This window comes from Ranitomeya variabilis, chromosome 6 (genome assembly GCF_051348905.1).
Source record: "Ranitomeya variabilis isolate aRanVar5 chromosome 6, aRanVar5.hap1, whole genome shotgun sequence".
Lineage (NCBI taxonomy): Eukaryota > Metazoa > Chordata > Amphibia > Anura > Dendrobatidae > Ranitomeya > Ranitomeya variabilis.
The window spans coordinates 31,263,556-31,277,084 of record NC_135237.1 but is presented as its reverse complement, the minus strand read 5'-3'; the positions used below and the strand labels follow the sequence as shown (position 1 = coordinate 31,277,084).

The 13,529-nt window shown below is 41.7% G+C and overlaps 1 protein-coding gene across 1 annotated transcript in view; it reads right to left on the bottom strand.

Annotated features, from left to right (window-relative positions):
- Positions 1-337: 337 nt before the first annotated feature.
- LOC143781515 (serum paraoxonase/arylesterase 2-like) overlaps positions 338-13,529 on the bottom strand; it is a 28,522-nt gene continuing 15,330 nt past the window's right edge. The window contains exons 4-9 of the mRNA XM_077268148.1: positions 12,336-12,504; positions 8,047-8,173; positions 7,265-7,465; positions 6,765-6,846; positions 2,268-2,396; positions 338-605 (exon numbers count right to left, since the gene is read on the bottom strand). Of these exons, the coding sequence (XP_077124263.1) occupies positions 444-605; positions 2,268-2,396; positions 6,765-6,846; positions 7,265-7,465; positions 8,047-8,173; positions 12,336-12,504 (870 nt within the window). The 3' untranslated portion in view covers positions 338-443. The remainder of the gene's footprint in view (positions 606-2,267; positions 2,397-6,764; positions 6,847-7,264; positions 7,466-8,046; positions 8,174-12,335; positions 12,505-13,529) is intronic.

Here is a 13,529-nt window from a genome sequence, read left to right as displayed (position 1 = left end):
GGCCCGGCTGTGAAATGTATTGGTGTATGTGATACCTGGTCAGATGAACTCCTTCAGTGCCATCAGACATACCATAGCTCCACTTAGCGGCAGAGCTTCAGTACTGCAACGACCAGGACTCTGGGGCGCTGCAGACGACCTCTGCGAATGGTTATTCATAGATATCCCCATGCCACATAAACCCAAAAGTCACAAATCAGGTGGTGCCATCGTTCTCTTCGACTAGTGTGAACTTGCCCAAGTATGGTGGCATGAATCTAAACCTTGAGAGGTGTTCCCTTTTTTTTCCCTTGGAAACCATTTTGAAATTATTTTTTTAACCCCAATTTACCGTACTCAAATTATATTTTTTGGTTAAATTGAGTTTTTATTTCGGTTTATATTTAGTAAAAAAAAAAATTCACAGTAGTTGCAGCATTTCGTCCTTCACAATTTTAGGAACGTTACTCCAGCTGGCAGAACAAGGCTCGATGGAATACTGTGCCCACCAGGAGCTTGCCTTCATATACGGACGCACAGGACGACCCCTGGATCACCGAGCCATTGTTCGCATAGACTTTGGTGATGACGGGATTATCTGAGTGAATATTCTGTACACGGAAGACCTGGAGAACAAAAGAATGAAAAAATCAGTGAAAACACCCGGAGAGGAATGGAGGCCACATGTAGGTCACGTGTGCGATGGCCCCCGAAGCGGAAGTAGTTATCTATTGATGGGCCAGATTCTCGTATCCTGATCGTAGAGCATAGAATGGCTCCTGCACCGCAGCTAGGGGGCAGCACTCGGCAGGGCTATTCTCAGAGCTAAATGGTTGTCACTATTATTGGGGTATCCTGGCTGGATCTGCCACGATATTGGGCTCTGTGGATAACTCCATGTTGGGATCTCCATGGCTAACTCTAGGGGGGCCCTGTGGTTGGCTTTACAATGGGGGCATAGTGGCTGGGGGTGTTATTGGGCATCATATCCCATTCTATTAGGCGGCTGCATGGCTAGCTTTGTTATAAGGCACCGTGCCTTGTTCTGGTATTGGGGCACTATGGGTATGGCTTTTTGGGGAGCACTGTGTTTGGTTCTATAATAGGGCACTGGGTGAGATTCAGTTTTGGGGTTCTGTACCTACCTGTATTCTCATACTGTGCTATGTCTTCTAATGGGGGCACTGTGTCCGAGTCTGGGGGCACGACCTGTTGTGCTATGGGGCATTGTGTCTGCTGTTATTAATGCACTGAGTACTGTTATCGGGGCACATTTTTATTATATACTTTTATGGGGGCATACTTATATTTTCAATTGTTTTCTACTATGGGGTCACTTTTTTTTATTACGAGGGTACTGTGTACTGATATGGGGGCACTTTTATTATTAGGAGGTTACTGTTATGGGGCTTATTTAAATTGTAAGGGTACGATGTAGATTAATGGAGGCATTTATTTTGAGAGTACTATATACTTTTACAGAGGAACATCATTATTTTAAGGGTACTGTGTACAGTTATGAGGGCACGTATTTATTATGAGGGTATTGTTTTCTGTTATGGGGCATTTTTTTAATTACGAGGATACTGGTTATGGGGCACGTTTATATTGCGAGGGTACTATACTGTTAGGGGGTCACTGTTTTATGAGCTTACGGATTACTGTTATAGGGCCACATATATATTTTGAGGGTACTATATACTGTTATGGGGGCACATATATGTTTTGAGGGTACTATATACTGTTATAGGGGCACCTATATATTTTGAGGGTACTATATACTGTTATAGGGGCACACATATATTTTCAGGTACTATTTACTGTTATGGGGGCATTTTGCTATCACTTTGCACTCACACTGTGGTAAGTGAACCCCATAGGGGAGACCCCGAGGAAGATTTATCAAAACTGTCTATCTTTGTTGTTCTTAGCAACCAATCACCGTGCAGCATTTATTTCTGAAGCTTTGGAAAAATGAAAGCTGAACTGTGGTTGCTATGGGCAAAAAAGACCGTGTTTAGGGGGTACTTGTACTGCCTCCATGCTGTGCTTATAATATATGTGTGACCATCATCTTGGGGGCTACTTTAATGCAATTTATCAGTGGGGTAATTAAACTACAGGTGGGGCCTTTGTTTCCCGCCTCCTGAAAAATCTTTCCGCCAGCAATGATTGTGCTGCCCCTTCCTCAGCATATTTATAGGCCGTGGACAATTATGTTGCTTAGCAACAGCCTGACTTCCCCTCCGGTGACCACCAGTGAATGACCCGTGTCTGTCATCACTGACCTCCGAGCCGGGGAGATCTTCTGGGTTGTACATGAAGAGCTTGAATCCGTTTGGATGAGCTCCTGTCCATATATCCCCAGTGGCGGGATCCACCGACAGGTTTTCCAGAAGGGTATCCAGATCTACCTCCTAGTATGCAAAAAAAGAGAGAAAAATACATTAAAAATGTGAAGAAAGATGGTTAGATATGAGCAGACATACAATACAATGCAAAAGTATTAGACAATTGTGGAAATAAAATTATAGTTTATTTTTAACCGTTAACAAAATGCAAAGAAGATGAACAAAAGTGAAATCTAAGGCCTCGATCAGACGTCCATTATTTGCGTACGAGCGCCATCTGTGGTTTTCATGCACCTACAATGGTTCTTGAGGCTCTTCACATATCCGTGATTTGTTGCGGACGATGTGCAAAATGGCAGCGATGTGTCCGATATTGATCCGAATTTCAGATCAAAATCAGAAATGCATGAGTATGGGTCCGTGAAAAAAAAAATGGAGTATGAGATAGGAGAAGGTGCAAAAACTTTTTTTTTTTACGGGCAGGAAAGAGAAATTTGGACCAAACGCTGATAAAACTCTGATGAAACTCTGACTGAAATCACTGAGGAAACGCGGTCAGTTTTTCCTCACATGTGAAAAGGATTGACGTCTGAATGAGGCCTAAGCCCCATCAATACTTGGTGACCGCCCTTCTCCTTCACCAATTCTTCTAGGTTCTTGTGCTCGATCAGGGATTTTGTAGGGTTATAGTCGGGAGTATGAGTAACCAATTCTACCAAACAGATGACAATGATTAATATTTCCATATGTAGGTTGGTACACAGTTATTAACTGAAACTGAAACAACTGTGTGGCAGGCTTAATCTGGGTGAGGAACAGCAAACCGGTGCCATCTTTGGGTTCATTGTCCTGCTGGAGAATACATTTATGGTATTACAAGATGGCTGTTGTTCTCAGCATTGAAGACGCCATTTATGTGGACAAAATCACCAACTCTATTTACTACGTCCTGCAGACCCTCATTATCGTGCCGTTCCTCAGCCCTGTGGTGACAAAATGCCTTTTATTTCAGCCAAACATTTCACATTTTTAGGCTAGGTCCACATTGCGTTAGGGCGTTTATAAGTGGCACTAACGTACATTCCCTGAGATGAAGCTATACGCGTAACGCGCGTCAGGGGGCAGCCACCACTTAAAGGTAAATGTCTCAGCATGTTTTCCTTACACATTTTGCTCATATTTAACCATTTTGGGTTACTCTATTGTTTATACATCATGTCTCATAGCTAAATATGGTCCCCTTCTCTATTTAAGCGGTCACTTAACTACCCATGGGAAGTTTTTCTACAACTCCTCCTTTAAATTAGACAAATTTTGAGGTGTAGCCAGCTCTTAAAGGTAATGTTCCCACATACCTCTTTTACGCACTCGTGCTCACGCTCAATTATTTTTGGGCCACTTTTCTGCTGATGCACTGTGTTCTTTTACTGTATACGATTTCATTTAAATTCAAACTGTTACCCTTAATGATGTTTTTTTACTCATGCTGGGTCATTGCCCGTATTAGGGGTTTCCCTTATTTAACTCCCTTAATTATTAAAAAAATATATATATGTATTTATTTATTTATTTTCATAGGCCCTGATAACTACTCTGTTTATTTTGGGATTATCCTTTCATTATTCTTTTTTTCACCTTATCTACTTTTTGCCTTTATTTGGAGGTCCTTTTGCATAGCATTGTCCCTGCTTTATGCTAATTGTTACCGTAAATGGTTTTAACCTATGTGTTTCAATAAAAATGATGTTATTTTATGGCTCACCGCTTCCTATTTCCTTGTTTTGATGTATATAGATAGATAGATAATAGATAGATTGATAATAGATAGATAGATAGATAGATAGATAGATAGATAGATAGATAGATAGATAGATGATAGATAGATAATAGATAGATGATAGATAGATAGATAGATAGATAGATAGATAATAGATAGATTGATAATACATAGATATATAGATAGATAGATGATAGATAGATAATGGATAGATAATGGATAGATAATAGATAGATAGATAGATAGATAGATAGATAGATAGATAGATAGATATGAGATAGATAGAAAAAGCATTAGAGCAGCACAAAAAAAACACAAAAGTGAGAATAGAAAAGTAGAGTCGGGTGCAGAGCCCCCTAGGCATACACCAAACCTCATCCTTCTTCTCCGCTAGATTTCTAAAACTTAACATGGACAAAACAGAATTCATCATCTTTCCCCCATCTCACGCGTCCCCCCCAACGAACCTATCCATTACAGTACATGGCTGCCCACTCTCCCCTGTCCCACAAGCTCGCTGCCTCGGGGTAATCCTTGACGCTGATCTCTCCTTCAAACCACATATCCAAGCCCTTTCCACTTCCTGCCAACTTCAACTCAAAAATATTTCACGGATCCGTACATTCCTAATCCAAGAATCTGTAAAAACCCTAGTCTATGCCCTCATCATCTCCCGCCTTGACTACTGTAACCTCCTGCTCTTTTGCCTCCCCTCTAACACTCTCGCACCCCTCCAATCTATTCTAAACTCTGCTGCCCGACTAATCCACCTGTCCCCCCGCTATTCCCCGGCCTCTCCCCTCTGTCAATCCCTTCACTGGCTCCCCATTGCCCAGAGACTCCAGTTCAAAACCCTAACCATGACATACAAAGCCATCCACAACCTGTCTCCTCCATACATCTGTGACCTCGTCTCCCGGTACTTTCCTGCACGCAACCTCCGATCCTCACAAGATCTTCTTCTCTACTCCCCTCTTATCTCCTCTTTCCACAATCACATACAAGATTTCTCTCGCGTATCGCCCCTACTCTGGAACCCTCTACCACAACACATCAGACTCTCGCCTACAATCGAAACCTTCAAAAAGAACCTGAAGACCCACCTCTTCCGACAAGCCCACAACCTGCAGTAACCACCGATCGACCAAACCGCTGCATGACCAGCTCTATCCTCACCTACTGTATCCTCACCCATCCCTTGTAGATTGTGAGCCCTCGCGGGCAGGGTCCTCTCTCCTCCTGTACCAGCTGTGACTTGTATTGTTCAAGATTATTGTACCTGTTTTTATTATGTACACCCCTCCTCACATGTAAAGCGCCATGGAATAAATGGCGCTATAATAATAATAAATGTAGGATTCCAAAAAACGGAGGCAGCCATTAGTAGTGGAAAAGGCAGGAGCTACTTTTATTAGCCCATCTCAGCAACGTTTCGGTTCTGGTAGATGTGAACCTTAAAGGTAGATAGATAGAAAATGATAGATAACACTATGTAACAATTTTTTATTTATTTTTTGTTCCTGGGTCCAAAGTGTGTTTTCCTAACCCGTTATGCCTAAAACAAATAGAAAATAGTTGTTGTTCCACAAAAACTTTGCTTCTGTGATCAGGACAATGAAGACTACTCAGTATTGAATACGAATGGAGAATTTTCCCGAAAACAGACAAATTTCAAAATTTCGTTGTCCTGATCACAGAAGCAAAGATTTTGTGGAACAACAACTATTTTCTATTTGTTTTAGGCATAAGGCTTCTTTCACACTTCAGTCGTTTGGCGTCAGTCACTTCCGACAAAGTGATGGATCGACGGATCCGTCACAATTGTTGAAAAAACGGATGTAACGGATCCGTTTTTTTGACGGATCCGTTACTCGGGGGTTGTATATACTTTTTGGAGCATGCGCAATTGAAAAAAATTGAAAAAACGGATTGGGGCGACGGATCCGCCGAAATGACGGTCGCGACGGATCCGTCGCCCATAGGTGGCCATTCTATGAAATGACGGACGCGACGGATACGTCGCGATCCGCCATTTCAACGGAGACAAAAAACGTTGCATTGACCGTCAATGTCTAGATGACGTCCGCTAAATTTTGACGGATCCGTCGCATGATGGATGGAACGGACGACCATCCGTCACAATCCGTCACTAATGCAAGTCTATGGGGAAAAAAACGGATCCGTCGAAAAAAAAACCGGATCCGTTTTTTGAGGAAAATGACGGTTTTAGACTGACGCCAAACAACTGAAGTGTGAAAGAGGACATAACGGGTTAGGAAAACACACTTTGGACCAAGGAACAAAAATTGTGTTACATAGTGGAATAGATATATAATAGATAGATAGATAGATAGATAGATAGATAATAGATAGATAATAGATTAATAGATAGATAGGTAGATAGATAGATAGATAATAGATAGATAGATAGATAGATAGATAGATAATAGATAGAAGATAGATAGATAGATAGATATATAGATAGATAGATAGATAGATAGATAATAGATAATAGATAGATAATAGATAGATGATAGATAGATGATAGATAGATAGATAGATAGATAGATAGATAGATAGATAGATAGATAGATAGATAGATAGATAATAGACAGATAGTACATCTCTATATATGACAGACAGATCTATAGTTTTACCTTTACAGGGGTGAGGGACCAATCTTCATTTTTCTTGTAGACACTGATGGTGTGAGCTGTGACATCGGCAGCATAGATAAATCTAGAACAAGACACAAATGTCACAGTAAAACAATACGGAATTTACTGAACTGCTTTGCATTAACCCTTTCACTCCCAAGACTTTAAACAAATAAAAAGCTGAAGCCGTTGCCAACAGACCAGTTAGACGGGACCCTTTTGCCGAGTAAACCACCAAATGATATACGGTATTTTGAAAGTAACTTTAGTTTAGTTTTGGGCGCGGCTCCTGTAACAGTGAAGAATATAGGGGATAGCAGAACACTGCCCCCTATTGGTGGGGCACTTGTAATTTCATTGGATCTCGTAGGTCAGTGGGATAGGAAACTAGACTGCGGCGTATTCCAGCCTGGGAATGTGGCGAGTGTCATCCTCGTAGCCGGTGCGCTTTGTCTCATATGACCCCCCATGGATTGGTTGGCAATGAGAAGACTGCTTACTTTTTGTCTTTAGACATGGCGATTCCATTGCCGCTATAGAATCCTGTGACCACTTTCCTGACGTCCCCGGGGCTGTAATACACGACGCCGGTCCATCGCAATCCGATCGCAAGTTCCACAGTTTTCATGGAGACGCTGTCAAAGTAGTAATCAATGGTGGCGTAGAAGCTCTCGGGCCCAACGGCAACAACATCATTAACACTAAAGAAAGAAAAAAGTAGAAAACAGTTACAGTGGATGACCAGGATGTTTTTCCAGAAACAGCACCACTCTCAGTGAAAGGCCATGTCTGGTATTGCTTGTTGTGTTCCACTGACTTGAAAGAAGAAGAGCCGCAATACCCGACACGGCCTATGTACAGAAGTAGCGCTATCTAGGAAAAGAGAAATAACTATTGTGTTAATCCTGGATATCTCCTTTAACAGCCATATTATTGAAGTGCAGATGTCAAGTCAGTTCACTTTTCCATAAAATACCAGGAATTGATTTCTGTCTGTATTTATTTAGGGGTCTGGATTCATTTAATTCATTCATTTATTTGTTCAGGAGTTTTGTGTTAATTTAAGGGGTCTGATTTGGAGTCTGTGTTTGTTAGGCATGTGGATTGGGGTCTGGTTTAATTTTAGGGGTCTGGTTTAAGGTCTGTATACATAACCAACATTTTTTATGGCGCTTCATACTCCACTTTTCGAAATCTCCTGGATTTTTCTCTCGAATCTCAGCATCGATTACGGTATATACATTTTTTTGGAACTGAACGGTCTTTTCAGCTGGTTCTGTACCTGTTGAGAAGTTTATGTCTCACTGTTTTCAGATGGATAAGAGAATTTTCTTCCCGTACGAATCTAAATATCTCAATAACGGACTTTAAGTGAGGATGATTCACCACGAAGAGATAAACTGTGCCATCTGTAAGAAGGAAGACAGAGAGAAATTACGATAGAACATCGGGGGCTTTGTGGGATGTCCAAGTTATAGGGCTGCAATTCTCTATGTGGCCACCAGGGGGATGTGAACTCATTATTCAGATCCCTTTGTTGTGAGCTCCCTCTAGTGGTGGCTGGAGGAAGCCAGAATATTATTATTTATAGGGAACAGTTCACATTATGTGTGCAGTCTGATCTGCGGGCGAAGAAGATTGATACAAGTGTATACGATACTTTTATAGAGAAAATATTCAGTACAACTAGCATTATTTATTTCTATCCTTCCTTTGCAGGCCAGTGGGCGGTCCTATTCAGAGATTGACTGCGCAACGTGTTAAATGTACCGCCTTACAACTTTATGCGATAACTTTGACATTTTTTTTGCAAACACCCAGCCCAAAATCACCATGATTTAACGCCAAAAAAAAAAAAGTTTACATGAAAAACCCTGATGGAAATCAGGAGACTCTAAGATAAAAATCTGATTTTTCAAACAATTTTTATGAAAGATCTACGGTTTTGGGTCTACAGCTCCTCAGCAGACCAGGTGTCTCCATGGCAACAGACTACAAACGCTGTGTAGTCTGAGCCACCAGATGCATCTGCCTCATCGTTTTCTGACCACAACATTGCAAGAAAATAGGGCAAAGGGAATGGAGTCCACACAATGTGTCATTGTTGTATCCATGCAAGATACATTGGTTTGCATAGGAGCTGCATACACAAACAAAACAGTTGATTATTTTTTAATAAAGACGATTTGCAAAGTACATTCATTTTTCTTTAGACGCACATGAGGAACAGTTGTAAGGCTATGTGCGCATGTTGAGTATTTGCAGAAATTTCTGCAAGGTTTCTGCAAAAAAGCTGCGGAAAAAACGCGCTTGTTGACGTGTTTTTGGTGCTTTTTTGCATGCCTTTTTTATGCGTTTTTGTACAGCGAAGAAGGCTTCTAAATAAAGATATTTGAACAAAAAGTTTTGTGATGTAATTTCTTAGTTCGACACCACCTTTTTCATGCTGACGCAGTGTGGCATCAGGGTAATGGGATTAGGGCTTTGTGTCAGCAGCTGTCATTGATACACTGACAGTAGGTAATCGCTCCCGCAGTGTATCACTGAGCTGCCGTGAGAAAGTTCTCATGCAGCAGTGCTGTAAGTGAGAGCATCAAAGCTTATCAGCTGATGAACTCTGGTGAACTCTCACGGCAGCTCAGTGATACACTGCGGGAGCGATTACCTCCTGTCAGTGTATCACCGGCGGCCGGGTAGATTGGTCACATCTCCCGATGTGACTGTTCTATATGTGAGATCGCCGTGGGACATTCACGATTACCTGTGCTACGGCGGACAGGTGAGTATATGGTTTTTTATTATTTTACATTATTTCTAGGAGACGAGGGCATCATGGATTTTTTTTTTCATTTGAATGTGTATGTAATAATTTTTTTTTTTGCGCCAGCAAATGAGAATATGTCTCCCATCAGGGGCACCTGCTGTCATTGCAGACATAGTCCAATGGGAGCAGTAGTCTCATCAGCCCACGCCTGCTGACCTACGGTAAGTTTTTGACTGCATGTCACCGCTGCGGGTCACAGTCACAGCTGCGGGGTCATACTGACATCTGACAGCATAACCCCGCAATGCTCTGACCCATGGTAACATCTCCCGGTGGTAGTGTTAGTGCGGGTCACCGCTGTGGGTCACAGTTATAGCTGCAGGGGTCACGCTGACAATTGACAGCATGACCCCACAGCGATGGTCTTACCGGTGGTAGCGTTACTGCGGGTGGCAGTCACAGCTGCAGGGTCACGCTGACATCTGACAGCATGACCCCGCAGCATTGTGACCGGCTGGCTGTAGGGTTACCACCAATAAAAACTACCGCGCCGGTGTTTCCCATGCTGTCACACAGGTGACAGCGTGGGAAACACCATAGGAAACGCGAAACAAAAACTCAGTAAATTTGCAAACATTTTCATACCTGCGTTTTTGCTGCGCATTTGATTGACTCAATTGAAGTCAATGGGTGAAAAACGCTGCAGAAACGCATAAAGAATTGACTTGCTGCAGAAAAAAAACGCACTGCGAATACTCAAAGGAAATTTACTGATCATGTGCACAACACTTCAAGATTGAATTAGCTTGCATAAGGATTCCCTAGAGTTTTTGCTCCATTTCTACGCAGAAAAACCGTCACGAAAAAGCATCAAAAACGCACTGTGTGCATATAGCCTAAAAGTACACGCGCCCTTCAGGCTTCTTTGTGTTTTATCTGCACTGGTTTTATTACATGAGGCCATTTCCCCTCGGTTGAACTTCACATTGGCTGGTGTCCAGCGTTAATTGGCCGCCTCCAGATCAGTGACATTGATATGTGTCCTGTGGTATAATAATCGTGAGCCTTGTGTTTAGGCCCAAGACTTTCTTAGGTGACCTTGAAAAAGTGTTTACACCGAGCTCCAGGCTGCAGAACACGTCTTCTCTCCTACTTCCCAGGTGCGTGATTACATTTGCAACTTTGAACATAAAACCTCTAAACACCCCTGACATGTCTACTATACATTTCCCATTAAAAAAAAAATATATATTTTGGAACAATTCTGAAATATGACGATCCTCTATTATTCCTCCTGGAAATGTGTGACTGATCTGATGATTGGCGCTGTCTGCATGCTCCGGTGGTGACCGTGCAGACCCAATTGATAAGGAGACGGCCAATTGTTAATTTATTCATTAATTCCAAGAGGAATAACAGAGGAACAACTTACAATTTCTCCAGAATTAGCCACATTTTTTATTTCTTACATATACATTAAATATACTGTACACGTCAGGATCATCGTCTTTAATCTGGACAATGTGTGCTACTGTAGATTAAATCTTTGCTGGTCAGTGGAGGTGACAAAGAGAATTAAAGGGGTTGTGTGGCTTGGTCAATCTTTTCTGATCACAGAATATCCAAAAACCAAATGTACTAAGGAACAAGTGTTCAATTTCCCTGCAGCACCTCCACAGGAGAAATGAGGTATTACAAGGCAGTCATTGAAATTATTCAGCTATTCATGGGTCCTCCAGAGCAAGAGATGATTTTTGTAGCTGTTCTCGGCTTTTGCCAATTGATGAGAGATTAGTTGGACTAAACTAAGCCAAGGAACCAGCCCCCTTCATGCTTCATTTAAGCATATACAATTTCATTTTTGTTTTGTTTTTAACAAAACAACCCCTTTAATTAGTTGTGTAAGATTTCATTCTGGGTGTTCTATTAGTGACTACAGAGCAGGAGAAGGACTGGTCATTCTAGTTACAAGTAAGCTGAGCAGCAGCACTCAATGTCAGGCAGCAGCTGCAAAAGCAAACAAGATTTTAGGGTGTATAAAAAAAAAAAAAAATCTTGTGATCCTGACATATTATTGCCTCTCTATAATTATATAATCACCTCTCCTCAAATAGATTATTACCCCTCTATAAATCACTTGTGTACCGGAGTCTTTTTTTTTCAACCAAAGTAACTATAGTCGCCTGCAGTCCCAATTTTTCAGATACAGTCCTGGCAAATTTGGGGCTGTTCCAAGAAAAAAAGAGGTAGGATTTAAGTAAATCCTGCCCATAAGGGTATGTGTCCACGTTCAGGATTGCATCAGGATTTGGTCAGGATTTTCCATCAGTATTTGTAAGCCAAAACCAGGAGTGGAACAATTAGAGGAAAAGTATAATAGAAACACATGCTCCACTTCTGTATTTATCACCCACTCCTGGTTTTGGCTTACAAATACTGATGGAAAATCCTGACCAAATCCTGATGCAATCCTGAACGTGGACACATACCCTAAGTGAGTGGATTCTTTTAGGAGGTTTTCCGGGTGGGTGGGGATGGGGTTGGTGTTAGACATCCCAATGATAAGAATAGGGTCTTTGGGAAAGTTGTGGATGCATGGGGCTGTCCCCATATATTATATTGTTGATGACTCCCACCTAAGTAGGTGATATCTAAAGAGGTTTATTCAAAACTTGTGCAAAGTAAAAGTGTAGCATGAGCCCCTTTAAAAATGAGAGCTGAACTCTGATTGGTTATTATCCAGTAGTACTGATAAATTCCCGCCCATGAGGATTCTATTTGGAAGGAATCAGTCCTGGACATCTTACCCTTTTCATCAATGTACAGGCTAATCCCATGAGGGTTAAAGGAATCTGTGTCGAAGCCTTCACTGATGCGCAGAGGCGTTGGACTGAGGCCACCATCCTTCAGGTCTAAGAGGAGGATTTGTCCAGGTTCATCGGGAGCAAAGCTCTTCAGCATATAAAACTTCAGACCCTAAAAAATGTGCAGCAAAAAAGTTTTATATAGCAGCCATCTCACGCTTCGAATATGGTGACTTTAAAGGGGTTGTCCTATTTTGACAACCTTTATTTGAACTTAAACGGTTTGGTCACTACTTTTTTTTATTGATGGCCAACCCTAACTAAAGGCCATCAATATGTGATTGGGGTCGGTATGACACCCAACACCCCTGCTGATCAGCTGTTAATGGTGGAAGTTCTCCTATGCTGCCAGAACACAGCAGCTCCATGATTCCCATAGTGTCTGCGGCCCGGTACGGCAGATCTACCCCCCTATAATAGGGTGTCTCACCCCCACCAATCATATATTAATGGCCTATTATATGGATAGTCCATTAATAAAAAAGTTAGTGGCCAAACCCTTTAATCCTGCTCTCTGTGGATACAATTGTATCAGTGCTGACAATGCTCTGTGGAATCCAGACTGATACATTGTAGCAAACGAGCAGAGAGGTTTGTGATGTGTTTAGCTCACAGAGCATTGTCTGCACTGGATACAATTGTATCCACTGAGAGCCGGACTACTGTATGGGCCGGAGGATGACCTCTTCATGGGAATAAGAATGCTATGTATGGATGTGTAGAACTGTGTTTTACTTTGTAACGTCTTATTTTGTTTGTACAAGTTCCCTCCGAGTTATAAAATGCTGCGGAATTAAAATTATTATTATAATTAGGATTATTAGTATTACAAAGACCTTGAAAATGACGAGGAGCTGGAGTATAAAGTCTATTGGAAAGTTGTAGAACTTTTTATTCATCCAGAAGTAAAACCTTTATAACGATGATGGGGCATGATTTTCTTTCCACTCTTTCAGTATAAAGGATGAAAGGTCATAGTCATAGATAAGATGGATGTAAAAGGTCTTCACAGTCTGTAAGTCTTATCAGTACGAGTCTCCCGGAATATATACTAAAGTCCACGAAACCCTAAAAATACTTCTGCAACTGTCACTGTGACTGCGCACCCGGAGCGGGGGAGGGGGGTGTTGTTTGAAA